Below are 17,130 nucleotides of genomic sequence, written 5' to 3'. Positions count from 1 at the left end.
CATTGTGGCCACTAGATGGAGCTGATGTTCATACCAAATACATAGAAAATGATATTATACACAAATTACAAGAATAATTCCAATCCTGACGTTTGTGCACATAACTGGGACATCCGCAGCAGCAAGTTATAAATGGACCCTTACGTCTTTTTCTGAAATGATTCTATAATATTCTTCATATACACACAGCAGTAAATTTATAAGAACAGCTGAGACTCCAGGAACTCCAAGGATCCCTTCATTGGCTCCAGGCTTTTTTTTTAAAATCGAAACTGGATGGCAGGGTTATGGCTCCATGGCGAGGTTATCCACGCCGACCTTCTTTGTGTATTTTCTCTGCCAAGACAAAATAAATAATGATAGTTTGCAGCCATCAGTAATGCCAACACAGAACAACGCACACCTACAATATGGCGTTTTAATAGAAGTGATTGGAGGTGGTTCACGTCCGGAACACAGCGCTGTATACTGTATGTAGCTCTTTTTTTTATGCCTCTAAATGCCCTCCCCCCATGTTAGCCTATGGGGCAGATCCACAAAGGAAGTACGCCGGCGTATCTAGTGATACGCCAGCGTACTTTCAAAATTCCTGCGTCGTATCTTTGTTTTGAATCCTCAAAACAAGATACGACGGCATCTGGGTTAGATCCGACAGGCGTACGTCTTCGTACGCCTTCGGATCTTAGATGCAATTCTTCGGCGTCCGCTGGGTGGCGTTCCCGTCGTAATCCGCGTCGAGTATGCAAATGAGCTATTTCCGACGATCCACGAACATACGCGCGGCCGTCGCATTTGTTTACGTCGTTTCCGTTCGGCTTTTTGCGGCGTATAGTTAAAGCTGCTATCTGGTGGCGTACTCAATGTTAAGTATGGCCGTCGTTCCCGCGTCTAATTTAGAAAATTTTACGTCGTTTGCGTAAGTCGTCCGTGAATGGGGCTGGACGCCATTTACTTTCATGTCGAAAACAATGACGTCCTTGCGACGTCATTTAGCGCAATGCACGGCGGGAAATTTTAGGGACGGCGCATGCGCTGTTCGTTCGGCGCGGGGACGTGCTTCATTTAAATGAAACACGCCCCCTACCCGCCGCATTTGAATTCCGCACCCTTACGCCGCGAGAGATACACTACGCCGCAGTAACTTACGGCGCAAATTCGTTGTGGATTTAAAACAAAGCCAAGTAAGTTACGGCGGCGTAGCGTATCTTAGATACGCTGCTGACTCTTAGATACGCTGCGCCGGTGCAGATCTATGTGGATCTGCCCCTATGTGTCCATACACACACCCAGGCATTTAGAGGCAGAAAAAAGAGAGAGGAGCGTTTAGGCAGAGAAAACGCCCAACGCTCCTAAACGCTTGAGCGTTTATTTCTTTCATTGGCCAGAATAAAATAATATTCTGGCAAAAAAAATGAATGAACACCAAAATGTTTGACTCACCTGAACACCTCTGAACGCACCAAAATGTGTTTAAAAAATGTGGGCCGGATTCAGATACATTGGAGTATCTTTCGGCGCGGCGTAACGTATCTCAGATACGTTACGCCGCCGTAAATTAGGGCGCAAGTTCCGTATTCAGAAAGAACTTGCGTCCTTAGTTACGGGGGCGTAACGTATGATGTCCGGCGTAAGCCCGCCTAATTCAAATGTGGATGATGTGGGCGTGTTTTACCTAAATTCACTGTGACCCCACGTATTTGGCATGCGCCGTTCGTGAAAAAATCCCAGTGCGCATGCTCGAAATTACGCCGCAAATCGTCATTGCTTTAGACGTGAACGTAACTTACGTACAGCCCTATTCGCGAACGACTTACGCAAACGACGTAAAATTTTCAAAATTTGACGCGGGAACGACGTCCATACTTAACATAGGATACCCCTCATATAGCAGGGGTAACTTTACGCCGGAAAAAGCCTAACGTAAACAACGTAAAAAAATGCGCCGGGCGGACGTACGTTTCTGAATCGGCGTAAATACCTAATTTGCATATTCCTCGCGGAAATATACGGAAGCGCCACCTAGCGGCCAGCGTGAATATGCAGCCTAAGATACGACGGTGTAAGACACTTACGCCGGTCGGATCTTAGGAAAATTCTGGCATATCTTGCTTTCTGAATACAGAAAGAAGATACGCCGGCGCTTCGTAGCACTTATCAATAGATACGCCGGCGTAAAGGCTATCTGAATCCGGGCCTGTGTCTCTAAGTGCGTTTTTAATGCTGCTTTTCTACTGCCAGGAGAAATGCGTTTAGAAGAGGCCTAATAGCAGGCACACCTGTTAGTGCAGTAAATTGTTAGTTTGGGTAAGCTTGACCCCAACAAACTATTTAAAGGGACATTTAGCCTAGGTTCACACTGCTGCAAATTCAAAATCGCAGTAAAATGCGCGATTTTACCGCGATTTCGCGGCCGCGATTTTGCCGCGATTTGCCGCGATTTCGGCCGCAATTTAATGTAAATCGCGCCCCGAAATCGCAAAAAGTAGTACAGGAACTACTTTTTGAAATCGCAGATGCGGCGTCGCACTGATTAGGACAGTGCCATTGCCGACAATTGCTGCCGATTTGAGATGCGATTTGACATGTCAAATCGCATCTCAAACCGTTCCAAATCGTACCCAGTGTGAACCAGGGCTAAAGCGGAGGTCCATGCAAAAAAGGAACTTCCGCTTTTCGGAATCCTCCCCCCCTCCGGTGTCACATTTGGCACCTTTCAGGGGGGAGGGGGGTGCAGATACCTGTATAATTCAGGTATTTGCACCCACTTCCGGGCATAGACCCTGGCAGAATCTGCGGGGGTCTACGTGCCCCCCCCCCCACTGTCTTCTGGGAGAAACACGGATCCCAGAAGACAGCAGGGACCAATTGGATTGTGCAGCGCGACTCGCACATGCGCAGTAGGGAAGCAGGAAGTGAAGCCGCAAAGGCTTCACTTCCTGATTCCCGTAACGAAGATGGCGGCGGCAGCATCCCAGGAACTGGTCGGCCTCGGGTGCCGACATCGCGGGCACCCTGGACAGGTAAGTGCCCTTATTTTAAAAGTCAGCAGCTGCAATAGGCACAGAATGGGAAGGCGCAGGATGGGAATTTTTTCTTAAATGAATGTTTTTCTAACAGCATCAAATATTCGTTCTAATTTTTGTACAAATTTTGGTTAAAAAATCTATTAGTGTCTACCCAACCTAATTATCCCTCCCAGTTCTTATCTTGGTACTGCAGAATGAATGTCTATGTTGTGGAGTTGGGGGAGTAATTAAGCAGGAGAAAACTGGGCAGGGCTGACACCACTCAGTCCACAACAATGATATGTGTTGTCAGCCCACAATAGCCGAGTATTTCTAGCAGTTGAATGGGTATTTTTTCTGTACTTGTAGGGTCATAAAGGGATAAAACACAGGAAAATGTGTGTGTGTTGCAGAGATGTTCTATATATATATTTTTTAGAACTGCCATTTGCTGCCCTTTCACTCCAGTGCTCTATGCTGACCTAGATGAGAACCTGATACATTCCTCATCACAGGGGTCCACATACAGACTTGTATTTCTGAGGAAGAGAGGGGGCATGTCTAACCACAAAGGGGGTGTGTCTGACCAGAGAAGGGGGCATGTCTGATTAGAGAGGGGTGTGTCTGAACAGCAAGGGGGCGAGTCTGACCAGATAGAGGGCTTGTCTGATCAGAGAGAGGGTGTGTCTGATCAGAGAGGGGGCATGTCTGACCAAAGAGGGGGTGTGTCTGACCAGAGAGGGGGCATGTCTGACCAGAGAGGGGGTGTGTCTGACCAGAGAGAGGGCGTGTATGACCAGAGAGATGGTTTGTCTGATCAGAGAGGAGGCATGTCTGACCAGAGAGAGGTGTCTGAACAGCAAGAGGTGGTGTGTATGACCAGAGAGATGGTTTGTCTGACCAGAGAGAGGGCGTGTATGACCAGAGAGGGGGTGTGTCTGACCAGAGAGGGGGCATGTCTGACCAGAGAGGGGGTGTGTCTGACCAGAGAGAGGGCGTGTATGACCAGAGAGATGGTTTGTCTGATCAGAGAGGGGGCATGTCTGACCAGAGAGAGGTGTCTGAACAGCCAGAGGTGGTGTGTCTGACCAGAGAGAGGGCGTGTATGACCAGAGAGATGGTTTGTCTGATCAGAGAGGGGGCGAGTCTGACCAGAGAGGGGCCGTGTCTGACCAGAGAGGTGGTGTGTCTGACCAGAGAGAGGGCGTGTATGACCAGAGAGATGGTTTGTCTGACCAGATAGGGGGCCTGTCTGACCAGAGGAGGGGTGTATCTGACCACAGAGGGGGCATGTCTGACCAGAGAGTGGGCATGTCTGACCAGAGAGGGAGCGTGTCTGACCAGAGAGGGGGCATGTCTGACCAGAGGAGGGACGTGTCTGACCAGAGGGGGCATGTCTGACCAGAGGAGGGGGCATGTCTGAGCAGAGAGGGGGCGTGTCTGACCAGAGGAGGGGCGTGTCTGACCAGAGAGGGGGCATGTCGGACCTGAGGAGGGGCGTGTCTGACCAGAGAGGGGGCATGTCTGACCAGAGAGGGGACGTGTATCACCAGAGAGATGGGTCATCTGATCAAAGAGGGGGCGTGTCTGATCAAAGAGGGGGCGTGTCTGACCAGAGAGGGGGCATGTCTGACCAGAGAGGGGGCGTGTCTGACCAGAGAGGGGGGCGTGTCTGACCAGAGGGGGCGTGTCTGACCAGAGAGAGGGCGTGTCTGACCAGAGAGGGGGCATGTCTGACCAGAGAGGGAGCGTGTCTGACCAGAGAGGGGGCATGTCTGACCAGAGGAGGGACGTGTCTGACCAGAGGGGGCATGTCTGACCAGAGGAGGGGGCATGTCTGACCAGAGAGGGGGCGTGTCTGACCAGAGAGGGGGCGTGTCTGACCAGAGGAGGGGCGTGTCTGACCAGAGAGGGGGCGAGTCTGACCAGAGGAGGGACGTGTCTGACCAGAGGGGGCATGTCTGACCAGAGGAGGGGGCATGTCTGAGCAGAGAGGGGGCGTGTCTGACCAGAGGAGGGGCGTGTCTGACCAGAGAGGGGGCATGTCGGACCTGAGGAGGGGCGTGTCTGACCAGAGAGGGGGCATGTCTGACCAGAGAGGGGACGTGTATCACCAGAGAGATGGGTCGTCTGATCAAAGAGGGGGCGTGTCTGATCAAAGAGGGGGCGTGTCTGACCAGAGAGGGGGCATGTCTGACCAGAGAGGGGGGCGTGTCTGACCAGAGAGGGGGGCGTGTCTGACCAGAGGGGGCGTGTCTGACCAGAGAGAGGGCGTGTCTGACCAGAGAGGGGGCGTGTATCACCAGAGAGATGGGTCGTCTGATCAAAGAGGGGGCATGTCTGATCAAAGAGGGGGCGTGTCTGACCAGAGAGGGGGCATGTCTGACCAGAGAGGGGCGTGTCTGACCAGAGAGGGGGCGTGTCTGACCAGAGGGAGCATGTCTGACCAGAGAGAGGGCGTGTCTGATCAGAGAGAGGGCGTGTCTGACCAGAGAGAGGGTGTGTTTGACCAGAGAAGGACTTTGACCATGTCTATCAGATTATGGACTCCATTGGGCAGTGTGGTCACACTCTCACCTATTGGACTGCACAGTAAAATGTAGACAATACTGTGACAGGTAAATAGAGGTTGCCACTACAATGTCTATATAACTCAATATCTATTTCTGGGAAATCACAAGCTGTAAATTCCTCCACAATTGAGATAAGTAACTTGCATTACCCTGTTCACTTGGGAATCACAATCACAACAGCAGCAGCAGAAGCATCTGATGAGAACCAGCGCAACCAGCACCAGAATCAGCCCTGGGGAGCAGAGTCACAGGTGAGTCACAGTCATATACTACACTGTTATATATCATATAATGTACATATATTGTTATTATTGACATTATTATTGACTAGGCTTCGGCCTAGTCCGTGGCGTCCGGCCTCATGGACTAGGCCGAAGCCGCAGCCTCGCCTAAAAACTCCTGCCCGCAGACTGGCACGGTGTCCTGAGGAGCTGCGGGCATGAGTTTTTAGGCGAGGCCACGACTTCGGGCCTAGTCCATGGCATCCGGCCTCGTGGACTAGGCCGAAGCCGCGGCCTTGACTAAAAACTCATGCCTGCAGCTCCTCAGGACCGTCACGGTGTCAGCTCCGGTCCTGTGGAGAAAAAAATCGAACAAATCGATTTTTTTTTTTAAATATTAATCTATTTGACTTACCAACTCAAATTTTTAAATCAAATTGATTTTTTTCCCAGCCCTAGAAGCGAGTATGCGATCCGGCACAAGCGCGCCAACGAACCTGAATTAGCAGATGAATGTGACCCTTTTAAATGATGATTTTTCGACAGACGGGTCATGTGCGGCCATTGTATAATTGTATAATTGTCTACTTTCTGCTGACTTTTTAGGGAAAAAAACAAGAAGCGGTTCTGAGTCATGAAAAGTGCTGACCGAGCGACAACGCTACCTGCATTAATCGCACTCAGCAAAGCCGCTCTCTGCTGCTTAGTGTCAGAAATTATTCATTAAAAAGCTTCTTAATAGGATCAGCAGATGTGCAAAAAAAACACAGATTGGGGGCATTTGCAGCACCCTAAAAATAACTTCTTGATGGTCACAGATGAGAAATAATAGAAAACTGGAACAGATGAGGACTAAAAGTATAACTGATGGCAAAACCTGTTTTATTTTCAATTTTGGAGAGAGTAGAGGGGATAAGAACTGCTAGGGGCCCACAGTTAGAATCGCTACCTAGGACACACTTAACCCCTTCATCGTCCAGGAGTGGTTAACCCCTTCCCTGCCAGTGTCATTTACACAGTAATCGGTGCATTTTTATAGCACTGATTACTGTGTAAATGACAATGGTCCCAAAATAGCGTCAAAAGTGTCCGATGTGTCCGCCATAATGTCGCAATAACGAAAAAAATCGCAGATCGCCGCCATTACTAAAAAAAAAAAAAAAATGCCATAAAACTATCCCCTATTTTGTAGACGCTATAACTTTTGTGCAAACCAATCGATAAACGCTTATTGCGATTTTATTTACCAAAAATAGGTAGAAGAATACGTATCGGCCTAAACTCAGGGAAAAACAAATTATATATATTTTTTGGGGGATATTTATTATAGCAAAAATAAAAAAATATTGCTTTTTTTTCAAAATTCTCCCTCATTTTTTGTTTACAGCGCAAAAATAAAAAACCGCAGAGGTGATCAAATACCACCAAAAGAAAGCTCTATTTGTGGGGGGGGGAAAAGTCAATTTTGTTTGGGTACCACGTCGCACGACCGCGCAATTGTCAGTTGAAGTGACGCAGTGCCGCATCGCAAAAAGTGCTCTGGGAAGGGGGTAAATTCTTCCAGGGCTGAAGTGGTTACATGTGGTTATTGCTGTGTGCAGGCAGCCTATGTTATGCTATGGGGATGCAGCAGCTGTAGGAACACAGCCACAGGCAGTGGCGGCTGGTGGGTTCTTACTTGAGGGGGGGCGGCAAACAAACAACACCCTCCCGGTGGTGTGGGGCAGCACCCCCCCCAGTGTGCAGGCTCGTGTGCTGCCGCTAGCGGGGCGCTTTTAACCCCTGCTAGCATCCGAAAAAGGGTTAAAACTGCCGCTGCGCTTTGCCGGTGGTTCGGCGGCGCTGCACATTGATTTTAATGGGAGGGGGCGCTGCAGCACCTTCAAGATGCTGCTTGCAGGATTTTTTTTGTGTCCTGCCAGCGCAGCGCTCCAGTGTGAAAGCCCTCTTTTCTGGCTCTATACATGTATATAGTAGTATAAAGAGGACCTGTCATGGCTCTATACATGTATATAGGAGTATATAGAGGACCTGTCATGGCTCTATACATGTATATAGGAGTATATAGAGGCCCTGTCATGCCTCTATACATGTATATAGGAGTACATAGAGGACCTGTCTTGGCTCTATACATGTATATAGGAGTATATAGAGGCCCTGTCATGCCTCTATACATGTATATAGGAGTACATAGAGGACCTGTCTTGGCTCTATACATGTATATAGGAGTATATAGAGGACCTGTCTTGGCTCTATACATGTATATAGGAGTATATAGAGGACCTGTCATGGCTCTATACATGTATATAGGAGTATATAGAGGACCGCGCCATTGTAAGTTAAAGCGACGCAGTGCTGTATCGCAAAAAATGGGGTCCTAAGACTGCCTGGCCAATCGGGTCTCAGGATCCGCTTCCTGATTGTCCAGGAGGGGAATCAGGAAGACAATAGCGAATATTAATTTGCTATTGTCACACAACTGGGTGGGTTCGGGGCACAATGCAGTGCGCCCCAAGCCCACCCTTTTTTGAAGCCAATTAGAGCCTCAAGCCCTAATCATGTGCTTCCAAAAAAATAATAAAACCCCATTGGAATCCATGCGTCCGGCGCCCTGTATGTAAAGCGAATGGATTAGGGGGGCAGCACCCCTGCATCCCTATTAGATTGACCACCACTGCACATGACCAGAGTGATGAATGATTGCCTTTGAATAAAAGATAGCTTTTAAAGATTCTTACCAATGAATGTAAAGAAAACAGCAAAGGCAGCGATGTCCCAATCTGATTGGAAGAACTGTTTGCTGGTGATGCGTCCCAGGATATCATTCCATTGGCTTTGCAGCTGCTGCTCAATGCTTGAGGTAGCCGTTGCATTAGACATGGTGGGGAGGGGTGAAGGAGATGGCGGTCACCTCTGCCGGATCTCTTCCCTAGATGAGAAAACGATAAGAAAACCGCGTCATGTCCACAATTCAGGGATTGTTTCAGCTGCCGCAGGATTTGTAATTTTGTGATGGTGACCTGGGCAGGTCCTCGATCCCCAATGCAGTTCGAGAACACACCCCCTGCATGCTGATTGGGCAACAAAAGAACAGCAGCAGACTGATGAGTCACCTCTTAGCTCATTCTGCTCCCTTCCAATCAGCTTGTTCCGTGTCAGCAGATGTGCACTGTATCACAGCCTGATTGGCTCCCAGTGTTGCCCCTCCCCTTTCCTGTATGAGTGCTGCTAGATAACAGGCTAATATCCAGAAAGGTTCCGGTACTTATACTAGCTGCATTAAAACAAATATAACAAATAGACACGTGCAATTATTTTTGTTCCGAATTAGTTTTTTAACGAATTGCGACAAATTCGTTAATTCGGGAAAAATCCGAATTAACGAAAACCTGTTTATTGAATTTTTCCGAATACTCGTAAATTAGACTATTCGAAAATTCTAACATTCGTAAATTCGTCAATTCGAAAATTTGAAAATGTAAAAATCTGAAATAATAACTAACTATTAAATTATTTCCTTTCAAATTTAGAATTAGAATTATCCGAAATAATGAATGCTGCATCTAAACGAATGGAATGTAATGCATTAATAATAATAAATAACAATAATAATAATAATAACTTTTTATTATTATTATTTATTATTAATTTGTCCCGTTCCATTTGTCTAGATACAGTATTCGTTATTTCTGATAATTCGTAACTTCGGATAAATTCGTATTCGTTCATTAACAGGCAAATTTGAAAGGAAATTCCAAAATCTGTAATTTAATAGTTAGTTATTATTAGTTTGTTAGTTATTATTTAGAATTTTTGGACTTCGTTCTTTTTAGTTTTCTTTCTTATTTTCGTATTTTCTAATTGACAAATTTTCTAATTTATGAATTTTCTAATTGACGAATTTTCTAATTTACAAATTTTCTAATTCACAATTTTTCTAATTTACTAAGGGCCAGATCCACAAATATCCTGCGTAACTTAAATCTTCCGATTTAAGTTACACCGCCGCAAAATTTCTACCTAAGTGCCCGATCCACAAAGCACTTACCTTGAAATTTGCGGCGGTGTAACTTAAATGTGTCCGGCGCAAGGCGTGCCGAATCTAATGGGGCGAGTCCCATTTAAATTAGGCGCGCTCCCGCGCCGGACGTACTGCGCATGCTCCGTCGGGTAACTTACCCGACGTGCATTGCGCTAACAGACGTCGCTCCGACGTCATTTGCTTAGACGTTAACGTAAATGGCGTCCAGCGCCAGTCACGGACGTCATACGCAAACGACGTAGAGTTTAAAATTTCGACGCGGGAACGATGGCCATACTTAATAGGGCTTAGTCAAATAGGACTCAGCCCTATTTTTACACGGCGTAACTCGATGTAAACGACGTAGATTTAGCGCGACGGGCCCGTCGGAACGTTCGTGGATCGCCGTAAGTGTTCATTTGCATATTCTAGGCCGGCCGCAATGGCCTCGCCACCTAGCGGCCGGCCTAGAATTGCATCCTTAAGATCCGACAGTGTAATTCAATTACACATGTCGGATCTTCTGCCTATCTATGGTAAACTGATTCTGTGGATCAGTTCCATAGATAGAAACAGGGATACGACGGGGTATCAGTAGATACGCCGGCGTATCCGTTTTGTGGAAAACCCCATAATTTTCTATTTTACGAATTTTCTAATTTACTAATTTTTGGCAGGTAAAGCATCTCCCATGTGTGTGTATTAAGCCAGAGTTCCTCTTTAATCACATACAGCGAAGTTTCACTATTTTCTGTTTTTTTAGGAACTATAAATTCGGACAAAAATTATTATTATTATTATTATTATTTTTTTTTTAAATCCCATTGTTTTTCCTTTATGCTCCTGTATTTACATGCTCTGAACAGCAGAGGGAGCATAAGATGAAATGTTCATACAGATCGCAGTCCTTCACTGAAGGAGGACAAAGTTACTTTACTCTGAACATTTCCGCCTGAATAAACCAACAGACCGCGCCCAGTCCTGGCGGGACCTTCCGTCTTCTCATTATGACTTTCATAGTAATCATCAAACTGTCCCCGGAGAATATCATTAACAGCATTAGAATATCATTAACAGGATTCTATGCAGAGAGCCAGGGGTCAGCCAAGCATGGCTCGGCTTCGGGGAGACGCCGCCAATGACGATGTCACAAGAATATACAGCAGAGAAGAAGAAAAGTCGCGACTCATTTTGGATAGAGAGGGAAAGGGGTTAGAACCCCTGTCTGTGTTTATTGCTATATGAAAAAAAATAATAAAGCGTAGCCAGCTCTCCAAAAATGAAGAGAATTTAATTTACTGTCATTCAACAGAGACCAACATTTTGGGAACACATGAGACCCACACAGGTACATTGATCCTCGCTCCTTTAACCACTTAAGCCCCGGACCAATATGCTGGCTAAAGACCCAAGGGGTTTTTACAGTTCGGGACTGCGTCGCTTTAACAGACAATTGCGCGGTCGTGCGACGTGGCTCCCAAACAAAATTGGAGTCCTTTTTTCCCCACAAATAGAGCTTTCTTTTGGTGGTATTTGATCACCTCTGCGGTTTTTATTTTTTGCGCTATAAACAAAAATAGAGCGACAATTTTGAAAAAAATGCAATATTTTTTACTTTTTGCTGTAATAAATAACCCCCAAAAACATATATCAAATTTTTTTTTCCTCAGTTTAGGCCGATACGTATTCTTCTACCTATTTTTGGTAAAAAAAAACGCAATAATCGTTTATCGGTTGGTTTGCGCAAAATTTATAGCGTTTACAAAATAGGGGATAGTTTTTTTCATTTTTATTTTTTATATTTTTTTTACTAGTAATGGCGGCGATCAGCGATTTTTTTCGTGACTGCGACATTATGGCGGACACTTCGGACAATTTTGACACATTTTTGGGACCATTGTCATTTTCACAGCAAAAAATGCTTTTAAATTGCATTGTTTATTGTGAAAATTACAGTTGCAGTTTGGGAGTTAAACACAGGGGGCGCTGTAACATTTAGGGATCACTGTGTATGTGTTTACTAGTGTAGGGGGGTGTGGCTGTAGGAATGACGTCATCGATCAAGTCTCCCCTATAAAAGGGATCACTCGATCGATGCGCCGCCACAGTGAAGCACGGGGAAGCCGTGTTTACATACGGCTCTCCCTGTTCTTCAGCTCCGGGGAGCGATCGCAACGGAGCGGCTATAAACAAATAGCCGCGCCGTCGTCCCAGGTCGCTCCCCGAGCGGACCCGACCTCCGCATGTACCGTCCTCTAGCAGAGGACGTACAGGTATGTGATTGTGCCTGTCCGTGCCATTCTGCCGACGTAAATGTACATGAGGAGGTTGGGAAGTGGTTAAGGACCCCCTTCACGCCGATATACGTCGGCAGAATGGCACGGCTGGGCACATCCACGTACCTGTACGTGGCCCTTTAAGCCCAGCCTGTCCGCTGCCATTGATCGTGTGTTCCCTAATATAGGGAAACACCATCAATGATGTCACACGTCCAGCCCTGCCCCGCCCCCTACAGTTAGAAACACATATGAGGTCACACTTAACCCCTTCAGCGCCCCCCTAGTGGTTAACTCCCAAACTGCAATTGTCATTTTCACAGTAATCGGTGCATTTTTATAGCATTTTTTGCTGTGAAATAGTGTCAAAATTGTCCGATGTGTCCGCCATAGTGTCGCGGTCACGAAAAAAATCACTGATCGCCGCCATTAGTAGTAAAAAAAATAATTATTAATAAAAATGCAATAAAACTATCCCCTATTTTGTAAACACTATAAATTTTGCGCAAACCAATCGATAAACGCTTATTGCGATTTTTTTACCAAAAATAGGTAGAAGAATACGTATCAGCCTAAACTGAGGAAAAAAATATTTTTTTTATATCTTTTTGGGGGATATTTATTATAACAAAAAGAAAAAAAATATTGCATTTTTTTCAAAATTGTCGCTCTATTTTTGTTTAATAGCGCAAAAAAACGCAGAGGTGATCAAATACCACCAAAAGAAAGCTCTATTTGTGGGGAAAAAAGGACGCCAATTTTGTTTGGGAGCCACGTCGCACCACTGCGCAATTGTCAGTTAAAGTGACGCAGTGCTGGATCGCAAAAACTGGCTGGGTCCTTTACCTGCATTTTGGTCCGGGGCTTAATTGGTTAATAGCTAACAACCGTAACATAGAAACTGCAGAATGATCAACACATAGAAACTGGTGGCTGTCATTTGATATTTTATCACCCGCTGTAAATTCCCGGAACTCACATCACACGCCAAAAAAAAAAAAAAAGATCCAAGTAAAGAAAATTCTTCACTTTATGGCGGCCATACACTAGAAAAAAAATCGTTCGGGATTTGTTAATTTCTAACTTTGTTCATTGGGCGTTAATAGAAAAAACGTTTAGACTTTAGAAACCCCCCCCCCCTAAAAATTTTTTAAACTTTTTGTTGAACAACTGGGGTTCTACATCATTCTCACCTAGCACTAAAATGGTCAGAAAACTTTTTAGAAACAGGGAGATTTTAACCAATTAGGGGTGAGGGAGGGGGAGGAGCCAAAAGCAATATGGTTGTATCATTGGCTGAAGGTCCACTTTAAGAGTGCCGTCGCACAGGCCTGGTCTCAGCCGGACCAGAGCAATGCTGTGCAACCAACGCTGGAGTAAGGAGTGCGTGAGGACAGGAAGTGCCTGAAACCGACCGCAGGAGATCAGCAGCACTAAGATAGGAGAAAAGGTTACAGCGAACTTTATGAAAAAATATGTTGGTTAATTGTGATAGACGGTGCTTGTTCCTGATGTAGAGCATAATAGCCAGTTAAAGCGGAGTTCCAACCACAATTAGCATTTTTTAAATGTATGTCCTTTCATCATGCGTTTTTATAATATAAATCCGGTCACTTACTATTTTACAATCCGCCGCCGATCCGCATAGATATTAAAAAAATATAGTTTATAAAACTATGTCTACACCGTTGTCATTTTGCTTGTGGGCATTGTGAAGCCTACAGGAACTTAGGGCCAGATTTACGAAAAATTGCGGCGGCGTAACATATCGTAGATACGTTACACCGCCGCAAGTTTTCATCGCAAGTGCCTGATTCACCAAGCACTTGCGATGAAAACCTATATGCCGTCGGCCTCCGGCGCAAGGCGGGCCAATTTAAATGGGCGTGTGCCATTTAAATTGGGCGCGCTCCCGCGCCGGACCTACCGCGCATGCTCCGTTTCCGAACTCCCGCCGTGCTTTGCGCGCTGTGACGTCATTTTTTCGAACGGCGACGCGCGTAGCGTAATCCCTTATTCCCGGAACGGCTTACGCAAACAACGTTATTTTTTAAATTTCGACGCGGGAACGACGGCCATACTTTAGACAGCAATACGCTTGCTGACTAAAGTTAGGGCACCAAAAAAAAAACCTAACTTTGCGACGGGAAACTAGACTAGCGGCGACGTAGCGAACGCGAAAAACCGTTGGGAATCGCCGTAACTCCTAATTTGCATACCCAACGCTGGTTTACGACGCAAACTCCCCCCAGCGGCGGCCGCGGTATTGCATCTTAAGATCCGACAGTGTAAAACAATTACACCTGTCGGATCTTATGGTTATCTATGCGTAACTGATTCTATGAATCAGTCGCATAGATAGAACAACAGATACGACGGCGTATCAGGAGATACGCCGTCGTATCTGCTTTGTGAATCTGGCCCTTACTTCCTGGAAGTCTTGGATGGGGAGTGATAATTGGACAGCGCACTGCATCCTGGGAAATGATGACACACATTTCCCAGGAGCATTAGAGGGAGATGATGTCAGAATCCTAGGTGGTTTCAAAGGCAGATTTCGTGGGACCGCATAGCAACAGGCATTTCCAGATGAGTAAAAAAATAAAAAATTTTTTTTACTTTTTTAGGTCTAATGAGCACAATAATGAAAAAAAAATTTGGGATGGAAACTCCACTTTAAACATCACGTGGTTAGGGTTTAAGATCTATTTTTTATCGCTTACTTAAAGCGGAGGTTCACCCTAATAACATTTCTATCAGACCAACTTCCTTATACTTGTAACAAGCACAGTCCGCAATTTTTTTTTTTTTTTTTAGGCTGTACATACCTTGTAATCTCTCTTATCAATCGGGCTTCCGGGACTTCTCCCCGCGGGAGTAGGCGTTTCTCTGCCGAGGAGGATTGTCATCTGGGAGGTCGCCCCGATGATTGACGTCTTTTCAGAAAAAGTTCCCCCCGGTGGATAACGCCCCGCCCCCCGTATTGCGTAGGCGCGCACGAGTCACAGCGTTTCCGAAAGCTGATCATGCAGAGCTGTCGGTCGGCTCTATTTGGTGCGGGGAGAAGTCCCGGAAGCCCGATTGATAAGAGAGATTACAAGGTACATACAGCCTACTACTTAGGTCTGAAATTACCAATAGATTTGAATTTATCGATAGATTTGAATTTATCACTAGATCTGAATTTATCGCTGGATCTGAATTTATCGATAGATCTGAATTCATCAATACGTCTGAATTGTAATCAATAAATCCAAATACATATTAATAGATCTGAATTTATCGGTAGATCTGAATTCATCAATAGATCTAAATTCATCAATAGATCTGAATTCATCGATAGATTTGAATTTATCACTAGATCTGAATTTATCAATATTTCTGAATTCTAACCAATAAATAAAATACATATTAATAGATCTGAATTCATCAATAGATCTTAATTTATCAATCGGTCTGAAATTACCAATAGATCCAAATACATATTAATAGATGTGACTTCATCAGTAGATCTGAATTTATCGATAGATTTGAATTTATCACTAGATCTGAATTTATCACTAGATCTGAATTCATCAATAGATCTGAATTCATCGATAGATCTGAATTCATCAATAGATCTGAATTTATCGATAGATCTGAATTCATCAATAGATCTGAATTTATCGATAGATCTGAATTTATCGCTAGATCTGACTTTATCAGTAGATCTGAATTTATTGATAGATCCAAATACATATTAATAGATGTGACTTTATCAGTAGATCTGAATTTATTGATAGATCTGAATTTATCACTAGATCTGAATTTATCGATAGATCTGAATTCATCACTAGATCTGAATTTATCGATAGATCTGAATTTATCACTAGATCTGAATTTATCGATAAATTCAGATCTATTGATGAATTCAGATCTATCGATAGATCTGAATTTTAATCAATAGATCCAAATACATATTAACAGATGTGACTTTATCAGTAGATCTTAATTTATCGGTAGATTTGAATTCATCATCAGATCTGAATTTATCAATAGATCTAATTTTATCAATATTTCTGAATTCTAATCAATAAATAAAATACATATTAATAGATCTGAATTCATCAATGGATCTTAATTTATCAATAGGTCTGAATTTTAATCAATAGATCCAAATACATATTAATAGATCTGAATTCATCAATGGATCTTAATTTATCAATAGGTCTGAAATTACTAATAGATGTGAATTTATCGATAGATCTGAATTCATCAATAGATCTGAATTTATCGATAGATCTGAATTTTAATCAATAGATCCAAATACATATTAATAGATCTGAATTTATCGGTAGATCTGAATTTATCGATAGATCCAAATACTTATTAAAGATCTGAATTTATAAATAGTTCTGAATTCTAATCAATCGATCAAATACATATATATCTGAATTCATCAATAGATCTTAATTTATCAATAGGTTTGAAATCACCAATAGATTTGAAATTATCGATAGATCTGAATTGTAATCAATAGCTCCAAATACATATTAATAGATCTGACTTTATCAATAGATCTTTATTTATCGGTAGATCTGAATTCATCAATAGACCTAAATGTATCAACAGATCTGAATTCTAATCAATAGATCGGAGTTCTAATCGTTACCTGTTGTTACGTAGTTTGAGGCTCTCTGTGTCTTCCTGCTTCCTGTACTACAAGGAGGAGTGATCTCAGCTGCAGGTGGAGGAACTGGACGGGCGAGGAGGAGGAGGAGGGCGAGGAGGAGGAGAGGAGGGCGAGGAGGAGGGGGGAGGTGTACAGGTGACAACAGGAACCCGCACTCCTCTGCTGGGATTTGCATACATTGTTTGCTCTCCTGCTCAGGTCACTGGCCAAGCAAGAGACACTAAATAATATTCTCATTCTCCAACTAAAATCCACACGCTGGAGCTGATTTACTAAAACTGGAGGGTGAAAAATCTGGTGCAGCTCCGCATAGAAACCAATCAGCTTCCAGGATTTATTGCCTTATTGAACAAGCTGAAGTT

The 17,130-nt window shown here is 44.4% G+C and overlaps 1 protein-coding gene across 2 annotated transcripts; it reads right to left on the bottom strand.

Moving 5' to 3' along the window:
• Positions 1–263: 263 nt before the first annotated feature.
• SMIM22 (small integral membrane protein 22) lies at positions 264–16,852 on the bottom strand. Of its 2 annotated transcripts, none has more exons than XM_040356329.1 (4): positions 16,748–16,852; positions 8,538–8,728; positions 5,728–5,810; positions 264–336 (listed from the first exon to the last, which is right to left on the bottom strand). In XM_040356329.1, the coding sequence occupies exons 2-4, from the start codon at positions 8,677–8,679 to the stop codon at positions 286–288; spliced, it is 276 nt and encodes a 91-aa protein (XP_040212263.1). In that variant the 5' UTR covers positions 8,680–8,728; positions 16,748–16,852; the 3' UTR covers positions 264–285. The 2 variants fall into 2 exon arrangements, with proteins under 2 accessions (XP_040212263.1, XP_040212264.1); XM_040356330.1 differs by lacking the exon at positions 16,748–16,852 and adding an exon at positions 14,925–14,992.
• Between the last annotated feature and the right edge of the window lie 278 nt (positions 16,853–17,130).

Source organism: Rana temporaria, chromosome 6 (assembly GCF_905171775.1).
Source record: "Rana temporaria chromosome 6, aRanTem1.1, whole genome shotgun sequence".
Taxonomy (NCBI): domain Eukaryota; kingdom Metazoa; phylum Chordata; class Amphibia; order Anura; family Ranidae; genus Rana; species Rana temporaria.
This window is presented reverse-complemented; position numbering and strand designations above follow the sequence as displayed.